Raw genomic sequence first — 18315 nt, forward strand, 5'->3', positions numbered from 1 at the left:
GCCATAGATTTTAAAAACACATGCAGCATTCAAATTTATCCAAATTTTATATTATTTGTGATCCAATATTTTAAGTTGTAAAAACTTCACACTATATTAAAACATAGAAATGGAAGAGTCTTGCCATTTTCAATTCCATTCCCTAGACAGACATTCTTAAGAGTTTTGTATAGGTCTTACATTTCTGTTCCTATGCATAAACAAATACATGCAGATTTTAGAAAACAAAAATAATATATTCTATTCTGTACTGTTTCATCTAACTTATTTTGAGCATCTTTTCACATCCATTCACATCTTTTCAATAAAAAAAACCTACTACATTCCATAGAAATCTATTATATAGAATACCCATTTCCTACAACTAAACATTTACATTGATTCTCTTTGTTACAGCAAAGTATACCACAGAAAACACCCTTCCTTTATGTGCAAGTTTTTCCACAGGCTGAATAAATGACTAAAAGTGAAATAGCTGGAGTCAAAAAAATTTTAAGGCATTTGTAACATATACTGCCAATCTATCCAAAATTCATAGCATCTTATTTTTCCTTTTTTTTAGATTTTATTATTTATTTGAGAGGCAGAGTTACAGAGAGAGGGAGAGACAGAAAGAAAGGTCTTCCGTCCACTGGTTCACTCCCCAAATGGCCGCAATGGGCAGAGCTGGGTCAATCAGAAGCCAGGAGCCAGGAGCTTCTTTTGGGTCTCCCACTACAGTGCAGGGGCCCAAGGAATTGGGCCATCTTCCACTTCTTTCCCAGGCCATAAGCAGAGAGCTGGACTGGAAGAGGAGCAGCCAGGACACGAATGGGTGCCCATGTGGGATGCAGGCACCAAAGGCAGAGGTTCAACCCACTATGCCACAGCGCCAGCCCCAGCATCTTATTTTTCTGGCTTATACCTTTTTTTTTTTTTTTTTTTTTTTTTTGACAGGCAGAGTGGACAGTGAGAGAGAGAGAGACAGAGAGAAAGGTCTTCCTTTTGCCGTTGGTTCACCCTCCAATGGCCGCCGCGGCCGGCGCGCTGCGGCCGGCACACCGCGCTGATCCGATGGCAGGAGCCAGGAGCCAGGTGCTTTTCCTGGTCTCCCATGCGGGTGCAGGGCCCAAGCACCTAGGCCATCCTCCACTGCACTCCCTGGCCACAGCAGAGGGCTGGCCTGGAAGAGGGGCAACTGGGACAGAATCCGGCGCCCCGACCGGGACTAGAACCTGGTGTGCCAGCGCCGCAGATTAGCCTAGTGGCGGAGGATTAGCCTAGTGAGCCGCAGCGCTGGCCCCTTTTTTTATCACTTATAAACTTTTTTCTATGTGCTTTCTTTTTTAATTCTTATTTATTAATTTGTATTTATTTAAAAGGCAGAGAACGAGAGACAGAAACAGAGACAGGCACAGAAAGATCTCTTCCATCTACAGGTTCACTCCCAAAATGACCACAATGGTCAGGGCTGGGCCAGGCTGAAACCAGGAATCAGGAACTCATTCTAGGTCTCCCACTTTGGTGGTAGAGACCTAAGAACCTGAGTCATCATTTGCTGTCTCCCAGGATGTGCACCAGCAGAAAGCCGAAATGGAGAATGAGGCTGTGACTTGAACACAGGCACTCAATACTGGATTCAGGCATCTCAAGCAGAGTCAACTGCTATGCCAAACACCCACTCCTCTTTTTTTAATTTACGTTATTTTTATTTTTATTTGAAAGGCAGAGCAGCAGAGAAAAAGGGACATACTGGTTCACACCATAAATGACCCAAACTCTCAGAGCTGGGCCAGGCCAAACCCCAGAGCTAGGAGTGAGAAACTCAATCTAAAATATCCCATGTGGATAGCAGGGATCCAACCACCTGAGCCATCACCTACTGCCTCCCAGGGTGCGCATTAGCATGACAGTGGTAACAGAGAGTACAGCAAGGACTGGAATCAAGGTACTCTGACCCTTAATCCAGGCTTTTAATTCCTGTGCCAAACATCTCCTTCCCTGGTAGCAATCTGCACTTCCATTAGCAGTGTCTGCTTCCCCCTAGCTTTGTAATTGGAAATATCATTTGATTCCTAGTTTACTGTCTGGACTATACTATTCCAACTTTCAATTCTACCATATCAAAGCAAAAATGTTTCAATTACTGTAGCTTCGGAATACATTTTAATTTGGTACATCAAATCCCCCAAATCCTTCATTCTTCTGTCTCAAAATGTTACCATCCTCAGACAATTATTCTTAAAGATGCTTTCTAATTAATTAGCCAAGTTTTTCTCCCACCTCAAAAGAGGGAAGAAGGATTTTCATTGACACAGCTGTACTCAACTTATAGATTAAGTGAGGAATTGCCACCTTACTCAGATCAACCCTTTGGAGTAAGGAAAGTAGCCTGCCTTGAATTAGGATTCTCCTCTTACATTCTTTAAATTAACAGCATAGTCTGCTCCATAAAAATGGTGCATTTTTTACTTGTGTTCTATAATTTATTCCTATAGTTTTTCTTTTTTTAAAGATTTATTTATTTGAAAGTCAGAGTTGAGAGTGAGAGTGAGAGTGAGAGTAAGAGAGGAATCTATCTTCCAGCCACTGGAAGAACGAATGAATGAATGGCCAGAAATTGAATTCCAGATACAAACTTGCTATATATCCATAGGCAACTCATTTAACTCTCTGAATCTGATTTTCTCATTTATAAAGTTGAAAAATATCTTGTCATTCTATTTACGTCATGCGATTATGTGAATCAAGAAAGATGGTAAGAATTTTTATACAGCACTACAAATACCTTTATACTAAAACTACAATAAAACTATGAAAACCAGTCATGAATCCCTGTCATTAAAGTAATTAAAGCCATTCTGACTTTAAAACAAATACATGAAATTTTTTTCTATGTCAATTAACATATGTGCTCTGCACTATCACTGCACACAATCACTAAGGACAATCCTAAATACCTAAGGGAGACAAGGGAACAAAACCAAGAAAATTCACAACACATCCTAAATATAAGTTATCTACTCACACAAAAAAAAGCTTAAAATCCATAAAAGAAAACTGTAGAATCTGAATTATACTATCTCATTTATGACCAAAAATATACACTTTAAAAATACTTATATATATTTTTATATATCCAATATTTTACAGATACCCAAGAAACAGTCATCACCAAAGAGCAAGAATGGGAGCATAGGAAATTTTATTTCTCCCCAAATAGCCTGCTGTACAGTTTGAATTTCTTACTGTTCAGAAAGTTATCTCTAAGATTTTTTTTAAATCAAAGCTAATACTTAGGTTATCTCACTTATGTAAAAAATGAAAACCTAAATGATTAGTGTAAAAACTTAGGGAAGGGAACTCTCATTTTTTATTCTGTATATTTATGTTGTTAATATACTTTAAAATAATGTATTCCAGCATTACTGTTGTAATTTCTAAATACCATAAAATGTATCTTCAACATCAAATTTTTAGTTTTACTTTTAGGTAACTTGCTAAATTCATAGTCAGGAAGACTCACTGAAGAGAATGTTAGCACAGGAAATGTGATCAGCTTTATTTACTTCGATAAGTATCTAATATCATCTCAAATATCTACAACAGTTCTCCCTCATTCTAGCTTATTCACCTTCAAATGTATTTCCTAGCAAGAAATCTCCCCACCTTGAATCAGAAGACTATGCAGTATTTACAATTATGTACAAAAAATATACACACTCTTTGTTTTTACCTAAGAGCAAATCACTCTTTACATTGAAACCTATAAAAGCCATAAATTGTGTTTTTCACAGTAGTGTTCTGGCCAAATTATCTAATAACCTAAATAGGACTGACTATAACTGAGAAACTTCCAGTCAAGTAATAAAATATAGCGTTTATGGTACTGTGATACACTGACTTCAAGAAGCAATGCGAGGCCGGCGCCATGGCTCACTAGACTAATCCTCCGCCTAGCGGCGCCGGCACACCGGGTTCTAGTCCCGGTCGGGGCGCCGGATTCTGTCCCGGTTGCCCCTCTTCCAGGCCAGCCCTCTGCTGTGGCCAGGGAGTGCAGTGGAGGATGGCCCAAGTGCTTGGGCCCTGCACCCCATGGGAGACCAGGAAAAGCACCTGGCTCCTGGCTCCTGCCATCGGATCAGCGCGGTGCGCCAGCCGCAGCAGCGCGCAGGCTGCGGCGGCCATTGGAGGGTGAACCAACGGCAAAGGAAGACCTTTCTCTCTGTGTCTCTCTCTCACTGTCCACTCTGCCTGTCAAAAAATAAAATAAAAAACAAAAAAGAAGAAGAAGAAGAAGCAATGCGATTGAGTAAAAAACTGAGAGCACAAAAGAGCTCTGACATGGGAGCCGGGTTCCGGATCATTCTTATCACTCATTTGTTCTGCAGCCTACCTTGGGCAAATCACTTCTACCTCTTTGACTCTCTTTCCCCATCTGTAGAATGGAGGGAAGAATGATTAGACTAAGGTCTTCTTTTTCAGGGTCTCAGGTCACTGAGAGAAGATGATAAAAGCTAACGTGTTCTATTTGCATAAAAAATTGCTTACATTTCCTTTTGATATCCATCCCAGACTCCCTACGTTAAGATCTGTATGCTTAGCCGGCGCCGTGGCTCACTAGGCTAATCCTCCACCTTGCAGCGCTGGCACACCAGGTTCTGGTCCCGGTCGGGGCACCGGATTCTGTCCCGGTTGCCCCTCTTCCAGGCCAGCTCTCTGCTGTGGCCAGGGAGTGCAGTGGAGGATGGCCCAAGTGCTTGGGCCCCGCACCCCATGGGAGACCAGGATAAGTACCTGGCTCCTGCCATCGGATCAGCGCGGTGCGCCATCCGTGGCGGCCATTGGAGGGTGAACCAATGGCAAAGGAAGACCATTCTCTCTGTCTCTCTCTCTCACTGTCCACTCTGCCTGTCAAAAAAAAAAAAAAAAAGTCTGTATGCTAAAAGATGTTACGATTGTTATGCACACTCAAATTCTATGCTGATTTTCATAGAAGAACTACATAGGCTACTGGACAGAAAAACTGAAAAGAGGCCGGCGCCGCAGCTCACTAGGCTAATCCTCTGCCTGCAGCGCCGGCACCCCAGGGTTCTAGTTCAGGTTGGGGTATCAGATTCTGTCCCGGTTGCTCCTCTTCCAGTCCAGCTCTCTGCTGTGGCCTGGGAAGGCAGTGGAGGATGGCCCAAGTGCTTGGGCCCTGCACCTGCATGGGAGACCAGGAGGAAGCACCTGGCTCCTGGTTGGCCATTTGGGGGGTGAACCAACGGAAGGAAGACCTTTCTCTCTGTCTCTCTCACTAACTCTGCCTGTCAAAAAAAGGAAAAGAAAAGAAAAACTGAACAGAGTTATGACCCACATCACTAATTACTTTGAATTTCGAAAAATATTAAGTTGAAACAGCAATTTTCTTCACGATTTCCTCAGACCAACAGAAATGCTACAATCATGCTTTTTCAAATATATATTTTAATGCTTAATAACTGAAGTCACGTTAGCAATTTTCAATATTCCCAAATGAATTCATTTACTTACTATAGTGGTCCCACTATCCTATTGGTTAAGAACCACAGATTAGGGGCTGGCATTGTGGCATAGCAGGTAAAGCCGCCGCTTGGGATGCTGGCATCCCATATACAGGCTGATTCCTGTCCTGTCTGTTCCACTTCCAATTCAGCTCCCTGCTAATGGCCCGGGGAAAGCAGCAGAAGATGGCCCAGAGTGCTTGGGCCCCTGTCACCCATGTGGGAGAGCTGGAAGAAGCTCCTGGCTCCTGGCTTTGGCCTGGCCCCGTGCTGGCCCAACAACCATCTGGGGAGCGAACCAGCAGATGGAAGATCTCTCTCTCTCTCATTCTCTCTGTAACTCAATTAAATAAATCTAAAACAAACAAACAAACAAAAAAAAAACTACAGACTAGGAAAAGACAAAGCGGAGTCTCAGACCCTACTCTACCCCTTTCCATGTAAATTTGGGTAAGTTACTTACTATCTACATGGTTGAGTTCCTTAGTCTAAAAAATGAAAACCAAAGTAATACCAACCTCATAGAGATACTGAAAATCAAATAAGGTAATATATTTAAGGTGCTTTGCAAAGTACCTTGAACATAGTATGCACTCAATAAATTTTTGCTTTAATAATAAATTTGAATATAACTTTTTAACAGAAATAATGCAATAACTGCTACTCTTACACATTTTAAAATTATACATAAAAATTTTTAAGAGGTTTCCTATTTTTAATAATATAATATTTTATATTTTCTTCTAGTAAGATAAAAAAGAACACAGAAAGGTCTATCTAAATAATATATATGGCAGATTGTGTGGCATAGTGGAAAGAGACCCAGCTTCAGAGCCAGGCGGACCTGAGTTCAAGATCTGAACTCAACCACTTTGATCTGATCAACCACTTTGTAATTATGTAACTTGGGACACTTGAACTTACACACAACCTTGTAAAGCTGTTGCAAGGAATAATAAAATAGGAAAAGTATGTAAAGCATCAAGCCCAATATCTGGTACTCAATAAACAGTACTTACTACCATTCTTCTCACCTACCCTTTATAGGTGATGAAAGCCAGCCTTGCCAAGGAACAGGGAAGGTACCGGCAAGCACAAATATACAGTAATTCGTATCAGGCCAATGATGGCCACGAACTCACCAATTCAACATAAGAGCAGTGTCTTTTGGAGGTGTGGAGGGGGGGGTGAAATACTTCCAGAATGTAACAAAAATGGGGTCTTTAGTTCCTAGCAAATTACGAGGGTTTTACTTAACGTTGTATTTTAAAGAGCTTCAAAGACCTTGTATGGGGCCTAGATTGTGGCCCAAGAGATAAGCTGCCGTCTGCATCCCCTATGCGCTCTGGGTGAGTCCTGACTGCTCCACTTCCTATCCAGCTCCCCGCCAATGCACCCGGGTGAAAGCAGCAGCAGACGCTGAACTACTAGGTCCCTGCCATCCACGTAGGGAGCCCCGGATGGAGTCGGGGAGTGAACCAGCAGATGGGAGACTTCTATGTCTATTAGCCTCTCTCTCTGTAATCCTGACGTTCAAAGAAATAAAATTAAATTGAAAAAAAAAAAAAAAAGACCTAAATGTAAGATCTCTGCGAGTGAGATCCCAGTGGAAAGAACGGGCCATCAAAGAAGGAGGTACCTTTCTCTGAAGGGAGGAGAGAACTTCCACTCTGACTATGACCTTGTCTAAATATGATCAGAGTCGGCAAACTCAAAAGGCTTCCATAGCCTTGGCAACTCATGACAAGAGCCTAGGGTGATTACTGATGCCATAAACAAGAATGTCAATTTGCTAAGTCAACAACAGGAGTCACTGTGCACTTACTTCTCATGAAGGATATCTGTCCTTAATGTGTTGTACAATGTGAATTAACAGTATAACTAGCACTCAAACAGTATTTTACACTGTGTGTTTCTGTGTGGGTGCAAACTGTTGAAATCTTTACTTAATTTATACTGAATTGATCTTCTATATATAAAGATAATTGAAAATGAATCTTGATGCAAATGGAATGGGAGAGGGAGTGGGAGATGGGAGAGTTGCGGGTGGGAGGGAAGTTATGGGGGGGAAAGCCATTGTAATCCATAAACTGTACTTTGGAAATTAATATTTATTAAATATAAATTAAAAAAAAAAAACCTTGTATTAAGTGAGACACTACAAGAGTTTTTTCTGGGCATAATTTCCAAAAGTCTGAAAACGACAACCTGCCAGTTTTGAGGCAAAATATTAACTTGACTCATAATGAACATGCTTTTATTAGACTTCTCCATTTCCAAAGCGGCTAATATCAAGGGTTGAGTGTGAAAACAGAACTTGATAAATGGAACTACAAACTATGCTAGAATTAGTTCAGACATTCTTACATATGCTCAAACACATAATCCAAACACCAAAAGGAAAAAAAAGTCCAAGAAGGCAACAAAGCATTCAATTCTTACAAAGTCTGAATCAGTGCAAGTAATCGAATAAATGAGCCTCAAACTTACAGAAAAAAAAAAAAACTCCAAAAACAAAGCTGAGACAGCCAATCTGTTAAAAGTTTACTAAGTTGCCTTTACTGTAAGCGTGGAATATTTTTAATCCTCTGACTTGGCCTTCTCAAACTCCCTCAGCAAATAACCTCATCAAACTATCTACTGGAGTGTAAGAACAAAGTTTCGGAGTAGAGCACAGACTCAGCTCTCCAAAACGCGCGACCCGCAGGCAGCTCGGCACCGGCCTAAGTTTGGCCCCAATGACCTTGGTCCCAGAGAATCCCCACCCTCCCTCCCTCCCGGCGGTCCTTCCACGTGCTGCCGGCTGCGATTCCCCCAAAGGCGGCTGCTTGTCAGGGAAAGTGCCTAAGGACTCGAACACGCGAGGAGAAACAGGGGCTGCCAACGTCCCCCGCACTGTGCCATCCCTCCCCTTCTGGCATCAACTCGCCAGCGGCGCCCACACAGCCCCCACAAATCTCCCGACCCCAGGCTCTGCGGACATATAACCCCGACCTCCTTTCCCGCGGCTGGTTCTGAGCCCCAGTCCGCCGAGCAGAGGGTCGGGTAAGCCTGGCGCACAGGCACTCCTCTTTCCTGCACCACTATATTCCAAGGCCTTGGCTGCCGTGCCGGGCAACCAGGCTAAGGGGACAGTCCCAGAAAAGAGGGAACCGAGGCAGAAGGAAAGTAGGATGAAGAATCCTGCGCCACGCCACTGCCACCTCCTCCTCCACCTCCAGAGCTCCCCGAAGGCCCTTCCCGGCCGCCAGCCCAGCAGGCAGCAAGGCCTGGGCGGCAGGGCTGGCCGGAGGCCCGCGGATCCCGGGGTCCGTGGGGCGCGGTGTCCTCACCATCAGAACTTTGGCCGCGTTCTCCAGCTGAGCGATCACTTCTGGGGGCCCCAGCGCTGCCGCCATCATGGTCTCTCTTCAATGACGCGCCATGCGCTGCATTCTGGGAGCGGGCGCCGCGGCCGGCCAATCGCCGCCGCGACCCCGGAGCCTCACGCGCTCCCGAGGCCGTCGCAGCCGCCGTCGACGCTGGCGCCGCGGTCTCGCCGGCTCTGGCGGAGCAGCCGGGTTCTGGGCGGCGGCGGGGAGGAGACAGGCGGGAGCCGGGCCGCTGCGCTGGGACTGGAGCGGCCGCAGCCGGCGCCGGGCGAGGCCGGAGCGGTTGGCGCAGACGGCTGCCCCGCTCGGCTCCGGGCCCCGCGCATGCGCGCTGCGTGGCGCCGGCCTCGCGACTCCCGGCCTCGCCCTAGCACCCGGGCGCCTCTCTTTTCCCGTCTCCGGCGGTTCACACCGCCTCCCCTCGCCCCTCCCTGTCGTTTCGCGCCCCAGAGCCGTGCAGGATTTTTTTTTTTTTTTTTTAGAGTGGACCCGCTGTCCCCGCTCCTCTCTCCTGAGGACGCACTTCCCTTCAGAACATCTCTCAGTCTCTTGCCTCCTGAGCCCCTTCTTGCCCACTGGAAGGTCGTTCCGGGACGGAACGCTTCGTTTTCTTACTGGACAGGAGCTCCGCCAGACTTCCTGGGAGAGCGGGTCGCTGCGAGACCTTAGCGGGACAGCGCCACTGTCCAAGGGCTGGCTCATGGGAGAGGGAGAAGACAGGGACAGGAAACCCTGACCGTTACTCTCTGCGACCTGGCTTCTTGAATCCAGTTGCCAGCAGCTGCGTCGTGGTGAAGGAATTCCTAACAGGAACGTGTTGAAAGGTGCAGTCGAGTTGTATAGGAATCCAACCTACCCTCCAGTGCTTGAGGCTCTTTTACAAGGCAAGAGATTGACAGCACCGATGCCAGTGTCCAAACAGTTTTTAACTGTTAGAAAGGTGGTTGAGGGCGAACGTTTAGTGCAACAGTAAGACGCCCCCTTGGGATACCTGCATCCCGTACCTCAGTGCCTGGGTTAGAGAGTCCAGGCAGCTCCTGATTCCAGCTTCCTGCTAATGCACACCCTGGGAGGCAGCAGGTGATGGCTCAAGGACTTGGTCCCTGACATCCGTGTGGGAGACTTGCAAAGCCCCAGCCACTGCAGGCGCTTGGGGAGTGAACCAGTGGATCGATGGGAGATCGATTTCTCCCTCTCCCTCTCCCCCTCCCCCTCCCCCCTCCCTCTCCCTTCTTATTTCTTCCTTACTTTCTCCCTCCATCTCCTCCCCTTTTTCCTTGCAAATAAATAACTTTTTAAAGTTAAGAACAAATAAAAAGAAGAAAAGGAATGGGTGTTTGGCTCCTGGTTACGATGCCCACATCCCACATTGGATTGCTGGGTTTGGTAGCTGCCTGTGGCTCCTGACTCCAGCTTCCTGCCAGGGCAGACCCTGGGAGTCATTATTGGTAGCTCAATATTGGGTTCTTGCCTCCATGTAGGAGGTCTGGCTTGTGTTGCTGCCTGCTGGCTGTGGCCCTGGCTCAGCCTTGGCTGTTGCAGGTGGGAGCGCTCACTCTCTATCTCCTCAGTATCTCTCTCTCTCTCTGCCTCTAAAATAAATAACAATTTTGAAATTACTCTAGAAAGAAGGAAGATACAAAATCCACAACCTAATTTTACCCCTTAAGGAACTAGGAAGAACAAGCTAAAACTAAAACCAGCAGAAAGAAGGAAATAATAAAGATTAAGCAGAGAGAAATAAACAGACTACAAAACAGTAGAAAAACTTAACAACACAAGAGTTTGTTCTTTGTAAAGATCAGTATTATTGGAAAAGCTTTAGCTAAATTAATAAGAAAAATAATTAAAATCAGATGACATTACAACTGACTTTACAGAAATAGAAAAAATTTATGAGAAAATACTATGAACAATTGTATGCCAACAAATTGGATAACCTAGATGTCACCTATGAGATGTTTCTAGAAATATACAGTCTATTAAGACTGAATCATGAAGAACCTGAAAAATCTGAATAGACCTATTACTATTAAGGAGATTGAATAGGTCATCTAAAACCTCCCAACAGAGAGAATCCCAGGACCAGACAGTATCAATGATAAATTCTATCAAACATTAAAAGTAAAATTAATGCCATTCCCCCTCAACTATTTTGAAAAGTTTAAGATAAAGTAACACATTCAAATTCATTCTATAGGAACACTATTATAAGACAAAAGCCATAGACAATACAAGAAAACTCTAGACCAATATCCCTGATGAATATTGATATAAAAATCCTCATCAAAATACTAGTGAACAGAACTTAAGAGTACATGGGGGCCGGCGCCGCGGCTCACTAGGCTAATCCGCCTACGCGCTGGCACACCGGGTTCTAGTCCCAGTCGGGGCGCCGGATTCTGTCCCGGTTGCCCCTCTTCCAGGCCAGCTCTCTGCTGTGGCCAGAGAGTGCAGTGGAGGATGGCCCAGGTGCTTGGGCCCTGCACCCCATGGGAGACCAGGAAAAGCACCTGGCTCCTGGCTCCTGCCATATCGGATCAGCGCGGTGCGCTGGCCGCAGCGCGCCTGCTGCGGCGGCCATTGGAGAGTGAACCAACGGCAAAGGAAGACCTTTCTCTCTGTCTCTCTCTCCCACTGTCCACTCTGCCTGTCAAAAAAAAAAAAAAAAAAAATTAAAAAAAAAAAAAAAAGAGTACATGGGGCCGGCACCATGGCTCACTTGGTTAATCCTCCGCCTACGGCGCCAGCATCCCATATGGACCCCAGTTCCAGTTCTGGCTGCTCCTCTTCCAGTCCAGCTCTCTGCCAGGAAGGCAGTGGAGGATGGCCCAGGTGCTTGGGCACCTGCACCCGCATGGGAGACCAGGAGGAAGCACCTGGTTCCTGGCTGCGGATCAGCCTAGCTCCAGCCGTAGCCATCATTTAGGGGGTGAACCAATGGAAGGAAAACCTTTCTCTGTCTCTCTCTCTCTAACTCTGTTGAATAAATTAAAAAAAAAAAAAAAAGAGTACATTAAGGAGCCGCCTCTATGGCACAGCAGGTTAATGCCCTGGCCTGAGAGACCTCTATCTCTCTCTCTGCCTCTCCTCTCTCTGTGTAACTCTTTCAAATAAATAAATAACTCTTTTAAAAAAAAAAAGAGTACATTAAAAAGACTGTAGCAAGTGGGATTTATTCCTGAAGTGCAAAGGTGATTTGGCATCTTTGCAATCGACAAATGAAAATCCATGAATATACCACATTAAAGGAATGAAGGGGAATCATGTGATTGTTTTTATTGATAAAGAAAAAGTCAACTTTCTAACACCCTTTCATGATCAAATAACTAAAAACAGAAGACAATTATGTGGACATAACAAGCCCAGATCTGAAAAATCTAACAAATTTCTCCTCTGATAAAAGACTGAAAAACTTTTCCTCTAAGAGTAGGGACAAGACAAGGATGCCCACTCTATCACTCTTTTATGATATGGTATTGGAAATCCTAGCCAGAGCTAATGGTCAATAAAAAGAAATAAAAAATATATATATAAATTAGGGGAGAAAAAGATGCAAAATTATCCCTATCCACAGATGACATTATCTTATATGTTGAAAACCCAAAAATTTCCACCAAAATCTTTTAAACAAATTCAGCAAAATTGCAGAATACAAAATCAACAATAACCAGTTGTGTCTCCATATGGTAACAATCAGCCATCGGAAAAGGAAATTAAACAATTCCATTTAAAGTAATAACAGAAAAAAATGAGAAATTCTTAGGAAAAAATCATGGATATAGAAACTTGTGTGCTGAAAAATCACAAAATGTTGCTGAAAAAATTAAAGATGAAAATAAATGGAAAGTTATCCCTTGTTCATGGATTGAAAGAGTCGATGTTGTTAAGGTGTCAATATTACCTGATTGATATACAGATTCATTGCAATTACTATCAAAATCCAATGGCATTTGCAGAAATATAAAATTTTATCTTACAATTCATTAAGAATTTCAAAAGACGTCAAATAGCCAAAACATCCCCCAAAAAGAACAAAGTTGAAGGTCTCAAAACTTTTTACAAAGCTGCAATAATCAAATCAGTGTGGTACTGGCATAAAGACAAACACAAAACTCTATGGAATCAAATAGAGATTTCAGAAATAAACCTTCATTTATACAAGCCAGTGATTTTTGGCTAGAATGCCAGAGACACCCAATGGGAAAAACAGTCTTTTCAACAAATGGTGTTGTGATAACTGAATCTCCAGATGCAAAAGAATGAAGTTGAACTCTCGTGTTACACCCCATATAAAAACTAACTCAAAATGAGCCAGTGACCTAAATGTAACATCCAATACCATAAAAAAAAAAAAAAAAAAAAAAAAACACAGAGCGAAAGGTTCATGATATTGAACTAGGTGGTGATTTCTTAAATAAGTCACCAAAAAACAGACAACGAAAGAATAGGTAAATTGGGCTACATCAAAATTAAAAACTTCTGTGCATCAAAAGATGCAATTAATAGTATGAAAGGTCAACCTATGTAATTGGAGAAAATATTTGCAATCATATTTCTGATAAGGGACTAATATCCAGAATATGTAAAGAGCTTCTACAACTAACATTAAAAAATATAACCTGATTAAAAAATGGGCAAAGGAGTTGCAAAGACATTTCTCCAAAGATGATTTTCAGATGGTTAGCAAAGATGATATTAAGATTACATATCTATTAGAAATAAAATTTTAAATGCATCATGTTTGAAGCAAAATCATGTTATTTCTGTGGCTTTAAAGTAAAATTTTCTCAGGGCCAGTGCTGTGGCACAGTGGGTAAAAGTTCTGGCCTGGGCCAGCACCGCGGCTCACTTGGCTAATCCTCCACCTGCGGCGCCGGCATCCAGGGTTCTAGTCCTGGTTGGGGTGCCGGATTCTGTCCTGGTTGCTCCTCTTCCAGTCCAGCTCTCTGCTGTGGCCCGGGAGTGCAGTGGAGGATGGCCCAAGTGCTTGGGTCCTGCACCCCATGGGAGACCAGGAGGAAGCACCTGGCTCCTGGCTTCAGATAGGTGCAGCGTGCCAGCCGTGACGGCCATCTGGGGGGTGAACCAAAAGAAGGAAGACCTTTTTCTCTGTCTCTCTCTCTCTAACTCTGCCTGTCAATAAATAAATAAATAAATAAAATAAAATAAGAAAAAAGCTCTGGCCTGAAGCACCAGGTTCAAGTCACGGCTGCTCCATCTCCTATACAGCTCTCTGCTATGGCCTGGGAAAGCATTGAAGATGGCCCAAGTGCTTGGGCCCCTGCACCCACGTGGGAGACCCGATAGAAGCTCCTGGCTCCTGGCTTTGGATCGGCGCAGCTCCGGCCGTTGCGGCCATCTGGGGAGTGAACCAGCGGATGGAAGACCTCTCTCTGTCTCTACCTCTCTGTGTAAATCTGGCTTTCAAATAAATAAAATAAATCTTTATTTTTTTAAATTTATTTTATTTTTTTGACAGGCAGAGTGGACAGTGACAGAGAGAGACAGAGAGAAAGGTCTTCCTTTGCCGTTGGTTTACCCTCCATGGCCGCCGCGGCTGGCGCGCTGCAGCTGGCGCATCGAGCTGATCCGAAGGCAGGAGCCAGGTGCTTCTCCTGGTCTCCCATGGGGTGCAGGGCCCAAGCACTTGGGCCATCCTCCACTGCCCTCCCGGACCACAGCAGAAAACTGGACTGGAAGAGGGGCAACCGGGACAGAATCCGGCGCCCCGACCGGGACTAGAACCCGGTGTGCCGGCGCCGCAAGGCGGAGGATTAGCCTGTTGAGCTGCAGCACCGGCGGGAATAAAATAAATCTTGAAAAAAAAATAAAGTAAATGTTTCTCCAAAGTTCTAAATTACTCTAAATTTGTAAGGAGAATGCTACAAATCTCAAGTTTAAAGGAAGTAAACAATGATTACCTATAGAAGTTAACTAGATAATCCTATCTTTTTCTCTTAAGATTTATTTATTTGAAAGGCTGACTTGCAGAGAGAGACAAGGAGAGACAGAGAGATCTTTCATCCACTGATTCACTCCACAAATAGCCACAATGGCTAGGGCTGGGCCAGGCGGAAGGCTGGAGCTTCCTCTGGGTCTCCCATGTGGGTGCAGGGACTCAGGCAGTTGAGCTTTCCCAGGCTCATTAACAGGGAGCTGGATCAGAAGTGGAGCAGCTGAGACTCAAACTGGTGCCCATATGGGATGCCAGTGTTGCAGGTGGTAGTTTAACCTGTTATGCCTGAATACTGGCCCCTATCCTATTTGTTTTTCACTGTTGTTCTGCAAAACCTTGTGATAAATTTCTGTAGAGACTCCCCATGGATTTTACAAACATTAATGCTCAATATCATTAATCATTAGGGAAATGCAAACCAAAAGCACATGAGCTATCATCCCATATCTATGAGGAAGGCCACCATGTAAAAAGTAAAAAATAGCAAATGCCTATGAGTATGTGGGAAAACCAGAACCCTTATGGACTGCTGGTGGAACTATAAAATAGAACAGCTACTATGGCAATCAGTTTGGGAATTACTAAAAAAGTTAAACATGGAGGGAGTATATGATTCAGCAATTCCTTTTCTGGGTGTGTATGCAAAAGAATTGAAATTAAGTTTTCAAAGAAAGACTCATATGCCCATATTCATGGCATAATTTACAATAGCCAAAAAGAGTAAGGAATGCAAACATTTGCTGAGGAATTAATAGATAAAACATGATGTATGCATACAATGATATATTATTTAGCCTTAAAAAGGAAAGCAAGTCTGACACAAGTTACAATATGGGGGAACCTTAAGACTATTATACTAAATGAGATAAACCAGTCACAAGAAGGCAAACACTGCATGATTTCACTTGTATGAGACATCTGGAGTGGTCAAACTCATTTTTTTATTTTCATCTACTTGAAAGGCACAAACTCATATTAAATGAAAAATAAAATTGTGGTTGCCAGAGGCTAGGAGAAGAGGAAATAAGGAATTGTTTAGTAGATAAAGAATTTTGATTTTGTAAGTTCTAGAAATCTGTTGTACTACAATTTTTAAGATCTTTATTTATTTATTATTTATTTCATCTTTATTTATTTTTTATTTATTTATTCTTTTATCTATTTGAAAGCCAGAGCGACAGAGAGAGAGAGAGATTCCATCTACTGCTTTAGTCCCTAAATGCCCATAACAGCCAGGTCTGGGCCAGGCTGAAGCCAGGAGCCAGAAACTCCGTCCAGACCTCCCAAGTGGAGGGGAGGGGCCTACCTGCTGCCGGCCAGTATGCAGTAGCAGGAAGCCAGATGGGAAGCAAGTAGCCAGCACTCAATGTGCACTTTGATTTGGGAAGTGGCGGCCCGAGCAGCAGAACCTGATGCACCAAAACACCTCCCCTGCATTACAATTTGAATATACTTAGTACTGCCGAGCCATATACCTAAAAATGCTTTAGATGGTCAACTGATGTTATAAGGTCTTTACTACAATTTAAAACAAATTCTAAAACAATGCAAAGGTCCAGTTTTTCATGTGAAATTTGACTACTTTGCTTAAACAAACAAAATAACAGTAAAAATCTATTTTCAAAATAAAACTTAAGATTTTACTTGCTGTTTCACTCTTTCTCTTGAGTGAATAATGGAATTTTTCCAATTCAACATGATATGTGATATCACAATAGATTGAAACAGGAAACATCTGTGAAAATAGTGACATTTCTGACATTAAACAGATTTGTAAAAAATGTAAAACAATGTTCCTTCACTAAATTTCTGCTTTACAAAATTATTTTTCTGTTGACAAGACAGTTATGTTTACCCTGATTTTAACGTTATATGACGTCATATAGTACCTCACAAATATGTGCAATTTTTATATATCAGCTAAAATGGAAGTGAAATTTTAAATATTTTTCAAAAAAACTTATGTTAATTTTATGTTAATATTCTTTTAAGTGAACTAATAAATAGCTCTTTAGTTTCTCACCTTAAATTTTTTTGCACAGTAAATATCAGTAAAACATAACCTATGTATATAAGGCCTTTGGGGTCATCAGCGAGGTTTAGAATTTTTCATTGTAATTGATTTACCATTGTTTGGAATGTTCATAATATTTAGGGGAACATTAACTTTTTAATATTAGAATTAGCTGTGGGATGCACTAGTAACAAATGAAATGCACATATTTAAATGATTCAAGCAAAACAAAAAGTTACAATCTAAGGAGCTCTCTCTTGAACAACAAAGGGGGCAGTGTCAACAATCACCATCTACACTGAAAACCCAGCTGCTTGTCTTGCCAGCGGAATGTTGGGTGTCAGGTTGGGAGCAGAGCAAAGAATCCTGATGCATCCCTGTAAACCCAGCCATTAGCTTTGCTACAAATTAAAAAGAGAATGTCTTGCAGGCATAGATTGCTAACAAGTCACAGTACTGCATCCATGGCTGAATAACCTCCTCGAAAGATAACACTGAGCCTCACTTTGATGGCCATCGCGTGGAACAGGGCAGATGGCACGAATCGTGCAAAAGTGCGACTATTCTGTTAGCGGAAAGATCCAGAGAACAAAATCCTTTTTTAGCAGTATCCCTAGAGTTCACATTAAATAAGAACATGATTCATAAGAATTATTTCATTAGATGTGGAAAACATTTGGTGTAGAAAAATGTTAAGGCAGGGCCGGTGCCATGGCTCACTTGGTTAATCCTCTGCCTGTGGCGCCACCATCCCATATGGGTGCTGGGTTCTAGTCCCGGTTGCTCCTCTTCCAGTCCAGCTCTCTGCTGTGGCCCGGGAAAGCAGTGGAGGATGGCCCAAGTGCTTGGGCCCTGCACCCACATGGGAGACCAGGAGGAAGCACCTGGCTTCTGACTTCGGATTGGCGCAGCACGCTGGCTGTAGCGGCCATTTGGGGAGTGAACCAACGGAAGGAAGACCTTTGTCTCTCTCACTAACTCTGCCTGTCAAAAAAAAAATGTTAAGCGATGTTATTTTTCAAAAAATATTTATGTATTTGAGAAGCTGAAAAACAGACATATTCCCATCCACTGGTTCACTCCCCAAATACACACAACAGCTGAGGCTTGGCTGAGCCAAAGGAGGAAGCCAGGACACAATCCAGGTCTCCCACATCGGGAGCAGGAGCCCAGTTGTTTGAGCCATCACCACTGCCTCACAGGATCTACATTAGCAGAAAGCTGGAGTCCAGGTCAGAGTTGGAAATTGAACCCAGACACTTAGATAGGACATGTAGGTATCTGAACTGCTAGGCCAAATGCTGCAGCACTTGCAGGCTCATCAATAAGAGAGATCTTCCTCTAACCATTCAGTGTAGTGGGAAGGAACACGGCATTGGCCAAGAGCTTATTTGATTTTTTTAAAGATTTATTTATTTATGTATTTGAAAAGCAGAGTTACAGAGAAGCAGAGGCAGAGAGAGAGAA

At 43.3% G+C, this 18315-nt stretch overlaps 1 protein-coding gene across 3 annotated transcripts in view; it reads right to left on the reverse strand.

Moving 5' to 3' along the window:
* XPO4 (exportin 4) overlaps nucleotides 1–9199 on the reverse strand; it is a 115343-nt gene extending 106144 nt beyond the window's left edge. Inside the window, exon 1 of one of the 3 annotated variants that reach the window (XM_089304366.1) lies at nucleotides 8837–9199. Coding sequence is in view for 1 of the 3 variants with exons in the window: in XM_089304365.1 (XP_089160491.1) it covers nucleotides 8837–8905 (69 nt within the window). In the remaining 2 variants the exon portion in view is untranslated. The remainder of the gene's footprint in view (nucleotides 1–8836) is intronic. The other 2 variants (XM_089304365.1, XM_089304367.1) reach the window with 2 other exon arrangements.
* Between the last annotated feature and the right edge of the window lie 9116 nt (nucleotides 9200–18315).

The sequence above is a fragment of the Oryctolagus cuniculus genome, chromosome 9 (assembly GCF_051225735.1).
Source record: "Oryctolagus cuniculus isolate XC-2025 breed Fujian yellow rabbit chromosome 9, ASM5122573v1, whole genome shotgun sequence".
Taxonomy (NCBI): domain Eukaryota; kingdom Metazoa; phylum Chordata; class Mammalia; order Lagomorpha; family Leporidae; genus Oryctolagus; species Oryctolagus cuniculus.